Here is a 14,084-nt window from a genome sequence, read left to right as displayed (position 1 = left end):
TTATGTATCGGATATTGCTCCCTGGTGGTTCAGACAATAAAGAATTGGCCTGCAGTGCAGAAGACAGGAGTTCAATCCCTGGGTTGGGAAAATCCCCTGGAGTAGGAAGTGGCAACACTTTCCAGTATTCTTGCCTGGAGAATCCCATGGACAGAGGAGCTTGGTGGGCTGCAGTCTATAGGGCTGCACAGAGTCGAACACTCTGGAGCGACTAACACTTTCACTTTTACCTGCACTGTATCTGGACATGTGGAAGAAATAGAAATGGTCAAGATGATCTTTGCTACCAAGAAGTATCAAGCAATTAAATATATTTTAAAAATTAAATATATTTTACAATTAAGTATATATTTGGCAAAATACTTCAACTAGGGAATCTCCCCTGTAGCTCAGATGGTAAAGAATCTGCCTGCAATGCAGGGGACCCAGGTTTGATCCCTGGGTCAGGAAGATCCTGTGGAGAAGGGAATGGCAATCCACTCCAGAAATCTTGCCTGGAGCATCCCATGAACAGAGGAGCTTGGCGGGCCACAGTCCATAGGGTCACAGAGTTGGACATGACTGAGAGACTAACGCTAAACTACTAAGGAATTCTTAAGTCCTGAAAATAATCAATGAGTTCCCTGACCCCCCTGTAGCCTCTCAATCCCTCACTCTCACATGGTAGCTGAGCATCCTGATCTGTCTTCTACACCTTGTCATCTTGATGTTTCTCCCAATAATAACCCAGGCATATTTGGGCCTTGATGGATTAGAAAGAAGATAATTTTTAGGATAATATGCATTTGAAATCATTCCAAATTTTTGGTTATATTCTTATCAATAGTTTTATTGATTAGTTTTATTTTAATTTGCTACAGTATTACATATATATCCATATGCTATCATACTTTAAAATAATCTCATTTGAGATTTATTAAAACAATATATTCCTGGTCAAAAACTTTTTGCATTTATTCTATTTCACAAATTCTTACCATCCTACCTGAATCAGTTTTCTTTCTTGCTAGATGTCATACAAAGAGGTATTAAGTGAAATTGTGCTTCTTTCTTTGTTTTTGCTATTCCAGTGTCCATATTTCAAATATATCATGATAACCTGCAATGTAAAAGAATTATGTTAAGCACTCTGTGGTGCAGAGTGCTGGATCTTATAGTCTAGTAGGAAACAAGAGATACTTATAATTCTGCCTGTACACATACCTGCATCATTTGGTAATTTTTAAAAATTTATTTTTTTCATTGAAGGATAATTGCTTTACACAGTTTTGTTATTTTATCTCAGACATCAACATGAATCAGCTATAGGTGTACATATGTCTCTTCCCTCTTGAACCGCCTTCTTGAAGATGCAAGTATGCAATCCTTAAAAACTTACAGATGCATGGTTATTCACAAAATCTTTATTCTCTTTTATTTTTCGAGGAGAAATAACATTTAGAACATTTGGTGTGTGGTTCAGTAATCACACCAGTTCTAGTGACAACACTGAAACATAGGCAAGACAGTGTCCTACGAGAGGAAGGTGGAGTCTATTTTTTTAAAATGGTACAAATGAACTTGTCCACAAAACAGAAATAGAGTCACAGATGTAGAAAACAAATTCATGGTTAAGGGGGTTAGAAGAGGAGGGATAAATTGGAATGTTGGGACTGACATATATTTATATATATATACTATGTATAAAAGAGATAACTAATGAGAACCTACTGTATAGCATAGGGGACTCTGCTCAGTACTCTGCAATGGTCTATATGGGAAAAGAATCTAAAAAGAGTGTTTCTATGTATATGGATAACTGATTCACTTTGGTATACACCGGACACTAACACAACTTTGTAAATCAACTATACTCCAGTAAAAATTTTTTAGAAGAGTAGATTTCAGCTGAAGTACAAAATTTAGTTGGATACAGACTCTTGATCACAAGATATACTGAAAATCACAATAAAAGTAACCCGCTTAAAATTTGTCTAATCTATTATGTGCATTTCATAATTACTAAAATAATTTGGAGTATCATTGTTTGTTATTCTTGCCATTTGCCATCTCTTCCTGAAAAACACATGTCTATTTTTCTCTGTGAGACTTAATAAATGTTAGTTTTAAGTAAAGTGAAAGTGAAAGTGAAAGTGAAGTCGCTTAGTCGGGTCCGACTCTTTGCGACCCCATGGACTGCAGCCTACCAGGCTCCTCCATCCATGGGATTTTCCAGGCAAGAGTACCGGAGTTGGGTGCCATTGCCTTCTGACAAGCATAAGCAATGAGACATTTAAAATGTAGATTTTCTTTTCTGAAAATATTTTAATATCAAAATTATGTATTTAGAATCTCAGAAAGTTAGCCATACTACATATTAATGTATATGTTTTGGTTCAGTAACCTTTATATCAGTGTTTGATTTAACATAATTAGTTAATGATATAAATTAGTTATAAACTTACATATAATGATACAAACTAGGAAAATTGATATGGAAATGGTGAAAGAAAGCCTCTGACTAACAAGTTACTGCCTACATCATTTGAATTCTTTTGCTCGGTAGCCAGCAGTATTGTACACATAGTAGGCACTCAGTCAACACTTAATGATAAATGAATTGAAGCAATTTCTCTGTTAATGGTTTTAGCTACTTAATCTTTGATACTTCAGTAATTCATTTTTGTCTTTTAAAGATCACCTATTAATCAGCGGTGTATGCAAGCTCATCAGCAATTGTGAAAATTGGACTTTTTGTCTGATATAAATTTGTAAGATCCTGTTATATAAAACGATCCTATTATTATTTGTCTTACGATCCTATTGTGATCATGAAAGTGATAGTTGCTCAGTCATGCCCAACTCTTTGTGACCCCATGGACTGTAACCCACCAAGCTCCTCTGTCCATAGAATTCTCCAGGCAAGAATACTGGAGTGGGTAGCCATTACCTTCTCCAGAGGCTTTTCTGGACCCAGGGATGGAACCTAGGTCTCCTGCATTGCAGGTGGATTCTTTACCATCCGAAGCACCAGGGAGGCCCTATTAGGAGGATACGATCCTGTTAAAATATGTTAGATCATATGATTTCCTGCTGCAACCCTCCAATAGCTGTTCCTCTCACTCGACTTTAAAGCCATAATGGTTTATTTTTAAAATTTATTTATTTTTATTTACCTATTTATTTGGCTGTACCAAGCTTAGTTGTGACTTGTGTAATCTTAGTTCCCTGACCAAGGTTTGAACATGGGCCCTCTCAGTGGGAGTATAGCGTCCTAACCACTGGACCACTAGGAAAGTCTCACCATAGCACTGCATTGATGGTCTAAAATATTTTTTACAGAGTCTGCCCCCATATACACACCATCAAAGATCGTGTCTTTTACCTCCTCTCTATAATTCTAGTCCTTCCTCAATCCTGCTCTAGTCTCTTGCTTTTCTTCAGTACCTCTTATAGAAAATCCTCTAAAACAAGAACATCTTAATGCCTCAGGGCATTTGCACCACCTGTTTTTATCTCTCTGGAATGTTTTTTTCCTCCAGAATATGTGTGAAGCTTGCTCCCTCATCTCATTTCAGTCTTTATTCAAAGAACAGATTCTCATTTCCTAATCATCAGGTTTAAAACTATAAGCACCACCGCCAATATACAAGAATCTTCCTTCTTTATTTCTTATACAACATTTAATTGGGCTCCCTGGTGGTAGTGCTAGTGGTGAAGAATCCACCTGCAATGCAGGAAAAGCAGGAGATGTGGGTTTGATCCATGGATGGGGAAGAGCCCCTGGAGAGAGGGCAGTGGCAACCCATTCCAATATTCTTACCTAGAGAATCCCATGGACAGAGAAGCACGGTGAGCTACAGTCCATAGGGTCACAAAGAGTTAGATATGACTTAGCACATATGTACACACTACTTAATACCTTCAGACACTATACATTTAAGCTATTTATTATTTTTTTCTTATTCCCTTTATTAGAAGATAAGCCCCTTGATGGAAGGATTTTGCATGTATCAGTAACATCTTTACCCCATGACCTAGAACAGAGCCCAGTACAAAGTGGATATATGCATAATGTACATTTGCTGAATATGAGAAAATCTTCATCCTGAAACTACCAAAATAAATTAATGATAGAGTGACGGCATTTCTTTTCATTCACTTTGAATCTTCTTGGATGAATACAAGAGTTATTTCTTTAGTATTAGCAGGAATTTAAACATCAAGAATCCAGATGGTCAGATAGAATAATGAAAGGCACATAGCAATGTGTTTTGAATTTGTGCCAACTTGGCAGCAAGCTCTGAGCAGCTTCCCGAGTTTGTATTCTTTAGAGATTCTCTCTATCTCCCTAAATAGTCGCTGGCCGCTCCTTCAAGTAAAAAAAAAAAAAAGAAAAAACAGTTTTCAAAATCTTAAATATAATTTGGATTGTGTGTCTCTGATCTTCCAGCCAATTTGATTTTTGAGAACTCATTTGGTTGTTTGAGCCTACTTTTTGTGTTAGTGTTTCTGTTGCTATGCATATAAATGATTTCATTCTATTTAAAGGTCACGATCTTCAGAAACCAATGCTAATGCTGCTACATGACAGCAGTAGAAAATAGGAGATGTAAATTTGGAAATATTCTGCTAAATCGTGAGATAAGAAAAATGTACAGATTGAGGATAGTATCAACGTAAAACACAAAATTTTAGAGAAGATTGGAAAATCTTTTGCTAATGAGAAGTAAATGACTTAACCAGGAAAGGCATTGAAGATTAATTCCTCAATGAACATGAAACACTGAAGCAGCTGCCTTTTGGCTTTGAAGAAGTTTGGGTTTTACAACATTGTAAGCTGAGTGTACGGAGAAGGCAATGGCACCCCACTCCAGTACTCTTGTCAGGAGAATCCCATGGACGGAGGAGCCTGGTGGGCTGCAGTCCATGGGGTCGCGGAGAGTCAGACACAACTGAGCGACTTCACTTTCACTTTTCACTTTCATGCCTTGGAGAAGGAAATGGCAACCCACTCCAATGTTCTTGCCTGGAGAATCCCAGGGACGGGGGAGCCTGGTGGGCTGCCGTCTATGGGGTCGCACAGACTGAAGCGACTTAGCAGCAGCAGTAGCAGCAAGCTGTGTGTAATGACAGGAAATGTAAGAGAAAGGAAGTTTGCTCCTACCAACACTGTAAAGAAGCTAGAGGAAGAAGCTGACATCATCACTAATACATCAGTCATAAAATAGGATGACATCATCTTGTGGAAATCATTTAAGAACTAAGGAACTTTTTATTCTATTCTTATGTCTTTGCAAAGCTTTTAGTTATTTGGATTCATGTCATTGTATGGCAAAACCAATACAGAATTGTAAAGTAAAATAAAAAATAAATAAATTAAAAAAAAAAGTAAGTTAATCTCTTTTTAAAGGCTAGTTTTCTGAGGGCAATCATTTGCCAATGTTGCCTGACCCAGAACAATTACAGCACAGTATCTAAGACACAAAAACTCTGGATTAAATTTGGAAAAATGCAATGAATTTTCTAATATTCTGAATCAATAGACTAGGGCAAATTAAGGTTATAAAAGTCTAACTTCAAATCAGTGCTTCTTTTTATTTATTCACTTTTCTTTTTTAAACTATTTTATTTCTTTTACATCCTTGATGCCCAAGGGTATTTACATCCTTGATGGCCAAGGGTACATTAAGTGCTTTACATCAATTTATTATTATGTTGAGGCAGCACTGCTGAATGGTTCATGTTATATGGAGGAAATTAAGGTATCGAGGTGTCAGATAATAAAAATAAGCTATTTTTTTTGCTTGCTGAGCAAGGGAGAGCTGCAACACTGGACCAAGTTCAAAAAAGTTTTCCTGTGTATTCCTCATTAAGAGAGATGTCATACATTAAGTTCACTTTTTTTTTTTTCCTTTGGACTGGCTATTTTCCTGATTTTCATCATTAAATCACAGGCACCGATTTCAAGGATGTTCTGTGTGGGTGATGTAGGGCTCTATAAAGGGCATAAACACATTTGGGATGAGGCAGAGTTTTCCTTAAAAGAGCAGATGCATGTCTTGCCCCAAATCACTCAGGTGGTGAGTGGAGGTATTGCAATATGAAACAAAATTGTTTTGTTCTGAAGTCCTGGTTGTTGTTTTGTTGGCTGGCTGTTGTTGTTTTCCTGTGTTAAACCCTTGACTTGAAAAACTTCTGTTTTAAAATACAATCTTACTGTAAAGGAAGACTCAGAGGAAAAAATTCAGTAATTACAGTCGTTTGTTCACATTTAATTACCAGATTTCTCAAAAGCAAAAACAAAGGAAAAGCAAATAACAAACAAACAAAAATGCCCAACAACAAAGAAAAGTGGACTAGGTAATGATCTGTTAAAGGCAAATGGAAACATTTATGTTGATTTGGTTTAAGGTTCATTCTTCCAATATTGTTGGGATTTTTTCCTAACAGAGAGATTGTTAATATAGATGAAGAACTTGAGTCAAGAGAGATTAATAAATTGCCCACTGTCACACAGTTGGATAGTGTTGGGTCAAGAGTTGATCCAAGGAGTCTGACTTCAAGACCATGCTTCTATCATCTGTTTCCAAACATAATGCTGACTTACCAAAGGGTACAGAGAGAAGTGATACTATAAGTAACTTTAATATTAATCATGATGGTTGTGAATATGTTTATCACACAAATTTCCTATAACTTTTTGAATTAACTCCTGGTTTCCTTCTTGACTGGTTGTAGCAAATGCTTTCTGAAAGTACTTCAGCTGATTGATGCTGTTCTTTAAATATTCATGATATTCATAGATTTTAGTTTTGTGGTTCAGGCTGCTTGTAGACTGCAGTCCATGGGTCACAAAGAGTCAGACACAACTGAGAGACTGAACTGAACTACTAGTAGAATTTGTAATATTCTGTGGTGGTGATGATTCATGGAACATGGAAAGAAATGAAGTCTTTTTACCACCACCAATATATAACAACTATACATATATATATATATATATATATATATATATATATATATGAGAAGGAACTGGCAACCCACTCCAGTGTTGTTGCTTGGAGAATTGCATGAGCAGAGGAAGCTGGCAGGCTACAGTCCATGGGATTGCACGAGTCAGAGACGATTTAGCAACTAAACCACCACTGCCTATATATATACACACACATATATATATAAATATTTGAAGTGCCTTACTGAGAATGAATAAGCAAAACAAGACTTAATTAAAAATGTCAGATTAAGTTGCAGACAGGATCTTAGAACCATTAATAAAATAAGTGTTTTTTATATTGGCTTGAGATAATATTTGGTACAAAAGCATACATAATATATATAGTTAAATGTTTTATGATCTAATATGCAAAAATTTACTTTCTCATATTGATATCCTTATATGTCTTATTCTATTTTAGGTTTATTCGAAATAGTACAGTGATAAAATTGGTCATTCCCTACCACCATATCCCAATAATTTTATGTAAGAAAAAATAAGCTTTTTGTATCCGAAATTTGCAGTTTATGGAATTAAGTTTATTCTCATCTGCCAGGAGTTTTAAAAAAATTGGTAGTTTTTTTTTGCCTTATTTTTAGTTTCATCTCCATTATCTTGAAGTAATTGGTAAGAAAAAAGAAACCTTTTAAGGGCTTCCTATGAGGCCTATAGCTCTTGCAGTCCTTTGATCTGGACAGATGTGGCTTCATTTCAGTTTCTTCTCTGTAAGTCTCCTAGTCCCTTCAGATGGCCTAGTAGATAGTATCCAACACAACTCCAGGGGCCTTCTCTTCCATGAGGACTACACCTGTTTCCCAGACAACATTTATGCACGAGTGTCCCTGCAGTGACAGGGAGAGTTGGCTAAGCCCAATGCAATGCCATTGTCCTGTTTTGGCCCTAAAGTACCTGCACCCTTGTTCTCAGTTTCCCAGGCAGGAGTCAGATTTTGGCCCACTCTTCTCATCTGCTTGGAGAAAGCAAGCTCTCTCAGTAGCTCCTGTGAAATTCTCCCATGAGAATAGAAGGTAGCACCCATCACCATTACCCCAAGTGGACATGGAGATTCTCAGTGTAGCAATGGTTCTCTGCATGCAAATGTCAGCTCTTTTATAGCTCTGCTCTGAGTACGAGTGGGCAGAGATCTTGAAGTAGATTTCTTTGACAATTGCCTAGGAAGATTTAGAATTTCACTTTAGGATTTTACATCCATTGGTCTTGGTGTTAAGGTAAAACTTTCATGTTAACCACTTTCTCCAGTGGTTGAAAATAGTGTTTATTATTATAGACAAAGAAAGGAGTCAAGAGGGATAACTTTCTGTGTTCACGATTCTGCATCAGCACCTTCACACAGTTGTCTGATTTAATCATCATAACTCCATGGAATTGTGACTATTCTCCCCAATTTACAGAGGAGAAATTAACTTTCAAAGAGTAAAGTTTTTAAGGCCACACAGACACTATGGAAATAGGGATGCCTGACTGGAAAGCTCCTGTTTCTCTTGCTCCATTGCTGTAGGTAAGACATCTAAATCTAATCACCGGTGTCAGTGTAGGATTGCCTGGTTTATTTCTCAAAGAGTTACCTTCCTTTTGTAGACTTGGATGTACCAGTGTTTGAGATCATTTCTCCTGCTAATGCTCTTGAACGCTGCAAACAATCTTAACATTGGCTGAATCTTAAAATATATATTAAAATTTTTTTTTCAGACAATAGATTTTGAAGGTTTCAAGCTATTTATGAAGACGTTCCTGGAAGCTGAGCTTCCTGATGATTTCACAACACACCTTTTCATGTCATTTAGCAACAAGTTTCCTCATTCGAGTCCAATGGTAAAAAGTAAGCCTGCTCTCCTCTCAAGTGGTAAGTCCAAGTATTTACTAAAAGTCTATATAATGCAAAAAACCTCAAAGGGCAATGTCAGTACAAGTTCTCTATAAGATGAGATGATTTGCTTAGAAATTACCTTTGTTGCAGGATTTATCTTTTCAAACTAAGATTGTACAACTAAACATTAGAGAAAATATACTTTATCATTATACATCACTTGTCATTACAGTGTCTTAGAAGTCTATGTTTTAGTTAATAATTTTAAGAGATACTTCCATAAAATTTAAGAAAGTGCTCTTTTAAATGACTGGAATATATATAATATCATATATCATACACCATGTATCATATATCATTTATCAGTAGTCACAAGGCAGTTATGTCTAGAAAACACAGTATTTAATATCACTTGTTCAAATTACCAGTATTCTTTCACATTTTTAGATTTGTAACCTCAGAGTATTAATTTTCCTCTTAGATACTTAATTCAGTTTTGTCACCATAGAGATGTTTAGGTCTCTTATTAGGTGTAGGTTTTAATGCATTACTACCTGTCACTAAGTATGTTACTCTCCACTCAGTCAGGAAAACAGAAATCTCATTATGTTACCTTAGGGAATGTGAAATAGAAAATGGGTAAAACAGTGTTGGAGAGTTTGAAATGCAAAGATGAACACTGAGACATGCGGACGTACAACTACGGGAAGCATATGCCTCCCCCAGGTTGGAGTCATCAAAACCCAGAAGCTAGGAAGAAGGACCTTTTGAGCCGGAAAGCAGAGTTTGAAGGTGGGGGATTTTGCCTGGCAGATGGTGACCATCAGACTCCTGTGCAGAGGATCCTTCCTGACAGGCTCTGGTAGCTCAGGAACTCAGGGAGGAGCCAACAGCCCTGGAAGTCAGACCTCTTTCAACATCACCATGGTCTCTGCAGGACTGAATGGTGGGCTGTAAGCTGCAGACTAGAGGGCAGTTGCTGCTGGAACCAGGTTTTCTGTGAGAGAGAGATGTTGGAAAGATCTAAGAGGATGTTCAGGTAGAATGGCAGGAACAAAGCCCTTCTCTCTTCTCCCTTCTCAGGTCTCTTTCATGTCCTCTCTGAACCCAGCCAGTTTCCATCAGTCAATGGAGAAATGTAATCTTCAGCAATATGTCTCAAACTCTGATCTAGGACTCTAAGGCTTCTGAAAAATCCTTCAGTTCAGTTTAGTCGGTCAGTCGTGTCTGACTCTTTGCAACCCCATGAATCGCAGCACGCCAGGCCTCCCTATCCATCAACAACTCCCAGAGTTCACTCAAACTCATGTGTAACAAGTCAGTGATGCCATCCAGCCATCTCATCCTCTGTCGTCCCCTTCTCCTCCTGCCCCCAAACCCTCCCAGCATCAGGGTCTTTTCTAATGAGTCAACTCTTCACATGAGGTGGCCAAAGAATTAGAGTTTCAGCATCAGTCCTTCCAATGAACACCCAGGACTGGTCTCCTTGAGGATGGATGGGTTGGATCTCCTTGCAATCCAAGGAACTCTCAAGAGTCTTCTCCAACACCACAGTTCAAAAGCATCAATTCTTCGGTGCTCAGCTTTCTTCACAGTCCAACTCTCACATCCATACATGACCACTGGAAAAAACATAGCTTTGACTAGATGGACTTCTGTTGGCAAAGTAATGTCTGTGCTTTTGAACATGCTATCTAGGTTGGTCATAACTTTCCTTCCAAAGAGTAACTGTCATTTAATTTCATGGCTGCAGTCACCATCTGCAGTGATTTTGGAGCCCCCCCCCCAAAAAAAAAGTCTGACACTGTTTCCACTGTTTCCCCATCTATTTCCCATGAAGTGATGGGACCGGATGCCATGATCTTCGTTTTCTGAATGTTGAGCTTTAAGCCAACTTTTTCACTCTCCTCTTTCACTTTCATCAAGAGGCTTTTTAGTTCCTCTCCACTTTTTGCCATAAGGGTGGTGTCATCTGTATATCTGAGGTTATTGATATTTCTCCCGGCAATCTTGATTCCAGCTGGTGCTTCTTCCAGCCTAGCGTTTCTCATGATGTACTCTGTATAGAAGTTAAATAAGCAGGGTGACAATATACAGCCTTGACGTACTCCTTTTTCTATTTGGAACCAGTCTGTTGTTCCATGTCCAGTTCTAACTGTTGCTTCCTGACCTGCAGATAGGTTTCTCAAGAGGCAGGTCAGGTGGTCTGGTATTCCCATGTCTTTCAGAATTTTCCACAGTTTATTGTGATCCACACAGTCAAAGGCTTTGGCATAGTCAATAAAGCAGAAATAGATGTTTTTATGGAACTCTCTTGCTTTTTCCATGATCGAGTGGATGTTGGCAATTTCATCTCTGGTTCCTCTGCCTTTTCTAAAACCAGCTTGAACATCTGGAAGTTCACGGTTCATGTATTGCTGAAGCCTGGCTTGGAGAATTTTGAGCATTACTTTACTAGCATGTGAGATGAGTGCAGTTGTGCAGTAGTTTGAGCATTCTTTGGCATTGCCTTTCTTTGGGATTGAAATGAAAACTGACCTTTTCCAGTCCTGTGGCCACTGCTGAGTTTTCCTGATTTGCTGGCATATTGAGTGCAGCACTTTCACAGCATCATCTTTCAGGATTTGAAACAGCTCCACTGGAATTCCATCACCTCCACTAGCTTTGTTCGTAGTGATGCTTTCTAAGGCCCATTTGACTTCACATTCCAGAATGTCTGGCTCTAGGTGAGTGATCACACCATAGATCTTTAAAGATCCCCAAACAATTTTGTTTATATGTGTGATATTTATTTCTATTTACCATATTGAAGATGACACATTCTATAAATGATAATGATCAAGCCACTGTTCAGTCACTGAGTCGTGTTTGACTCTTTGTGACCCCATGGATTGCAGCACGCCAGGCTTCCTTGACCTTCACCATCTCCTGGAGAAACTCATATCCATTGCAACGGTGATGCCATCCAACCATTTTATCATCTATTGTACCCTTCTCTTCCTGCCTTCAATGTTTCCCAGCATCAGGGTTTTTTCCAGTGAGTTAGTTCTTCACATCAGATGGCTAAAGTACTGGAGTTTCAGTTTCAGCATCAGTCCTTCCAATGAACATTCAGGACTGATTTCCTTTAGGATTGACTGGTTTGATCTCCTTGCAGTCCAAGGGACTCTCAAGAGTCTTCTCCAATATCACAGTTCAAAAGCATCAATTCTTCAGTGCTCAACCTCCTTTATGGTCCACCTCTCACATCCATACATCACTACTGGAAAAACCATAGCTTTGACTAGATGGACCTTTGTTGGCAAAGTAATGTCGCTGCTTTTACATGCTGTCTAGGTTTGTCATAACTTTTCTTCCAAGGAGCAAGTGTGTTTTAATTTCATGGCTGCAGTCATCTTCTAAGTGATTTTGTAGCCCCAAAATAGAGTCTTTCACAGTTTTCTCTGTTTCCCCATAGACTTGCCATGTAGTGATGGGACCAGAGGCCATGATCTTAGTTTTTTGAATGTTGAGTTTTAAGCCAGCTTTTTCACTCTCCTCTTTGATCTTCATCAAGAGTCTCTTTATTCCTCTTTGCTTTCTGCCATAAGAGTGGTGTCATCTGCTTATCTTAGTTTATTGATATTTCTCCTGGCAATCTTGATTCCAGCTTGTGCTTCATCCAGCCAGGCATTTTTCATGATGTACTCTGCATATAAGTTAAATAAGCAGGATGACAATATACAGCCTTGATGTCCCCAGTTTGGAACCTGTCTGTTGTTCCATGTTTGGTTCTAATTGTTGCTTCTTTACCTGCATACAGGTTTTTCAGAAGGCAGGTAAGGTCATCTGGTATTTCCATCTCCAAGAATTTTCCACAGTTTGTTGTGACCCACTCAGTCAAAGGCTTTAGCTATGTCAACGATGCAGAAATAGGTGTTTTCTGGAATTCTCTTGCTTTTTCTATGGTCCAAAGTATTTGGCAATTTGATCTCTGGTTCTTCTGCTTTTTCTAAATCCAGCTTGAACATCTGGGAGTTCTCAGTTAATGTACTGTTGAATCCAGCTTGAAGAATTTTGAGTATTACTTTGCTGGTGTGAGAGATGAGTGCAATTGTGTAGTAGTTTGACATTTTTGGCATTGCCTTTCTTTGGAACTGGAATGAAAACCTACATTTTCCAGTCCTGTGGCCACTGCTGAGTCTTCCAAATTTGTTGGCATATTGAGTGCTGCACTTTTACAGCATCATCTTTCAGGATTTGAAATAGCTCAGCTGGAATTCCATCACCTCTCCTTGCTTTGTTTGTAGTGATGCTTCCTAAGGCATACTTAACTTTGCACTCCAGGCTGTCTGGCTCTAGGTGAGTGATCACACCATCTTGGGTATCAGGGTCATTAAGATCTCTTTTGTATAGCTTCTGCTTCTGTTAAGTCCATATCCTTTCTGCCCTTTTTGTGTCCATTTTTGCATGAAATATTCCTTTGGATAAACCCCTTAGATGTTGACAACAATATTATCTTTATGAAAAATGATTATTTTCAAACTAAATAATGAAAAGGTGTACATTATATTACACTGTTACAAATGACTAATGTTCAGCTACATAGAAGACAGCTGAGTAACCACATTGGCTTCTGTGTCAACATGTATGTCATGTAACCCCTTGAAAACTCCACTGTACCCTCATGAGAAAATGAGAGTGAAAAAAACAAATGACAGCTCAGAATCCACACTTATGCCATTTTGACCTTACAAATCCCCTGAGAGAGACTCAGCTATCCTATGGGAGCCACAGGTCTAGAGACTTCCTGCCCCAACATTACAATGTAGAATTATCAAAGTGTGGGTAAAGAAGTGATGGGAGTTTTACTAGTTAGCACTTGACCCAGAGAGATGGTATGGGGAGGGAGGTGGGAGGGGGGTTCAGGATTGGGAACATGTGTACACCCGTGGCAGATTCATGTTGATGTATGGCAAAACCAATACAGTATTGTAAAGTAAATAAAATAAAATCTGAAAAAATAAAATAAATAAAATAACAACAACAAAAAATAAAACATGTAATTAAGAAATAGGTGATTGAGTCATAAACCAAAATTGAGCAACCTGATGAAGAGTCCACACAGTTAAGTCTTATACTGCACTCCTTCCCTTTCTGTTAAAAAAGTCATATATTTTTCCTTGGGTAATTATGTTGTTCCCTGCTTTTTAAACGGAGAAGGCAATGGCACCCCACTCCAGTACTCTTGCCTGGAAAATCCCATGGATGGAGGAGCCTGGTAGGCTGCAGTCCATGAGG

The 14,084-nt window shown here is 38.2% G+C and overlaps 1 protein-coding gene across 2 annotated transcripts in view; it reads left to right on the top strand.

The window, feature by feature from the left end:
* The window catches only part of DGKB (diacylglycerol kinase beta), an 856,074-nt gene that overhangs the window by 193,652 nt on the left and 648,338 nt on the right, over positions 1-14,084 (top strand). For both annotated transcript variants that reach the window (XM_040260596.1, XM_040260597.1), the window contains exon 4: positions 8,687-8,840. In XM_040260596.1, the coding sequence (XP_040116530.1) occupies positions 8,687-8,840 (154 nt within the window). The remainder of the gene's footprint in view (positions 1-8,686; positions 8,841-14,084) is intronic.

This window comes from Oryx dammah, unplaced genomic scaffold (assembly GCF_014754425.2).
Source record: "Oryx dammah isolate SB20612 unplaced genomic scaffold, SCBI_Odam_1.1 HiC_scaffold_18, whole genome shotgun sequence".
NCBI lineage: Eukaryota > Metazoa > Chordata > Mammalia > Artiodactyla > Bovidae > Oryx > Oryx dammah.
This window is presented reverse-complemented; position numbering and strand designations above follow the sequence as displayed.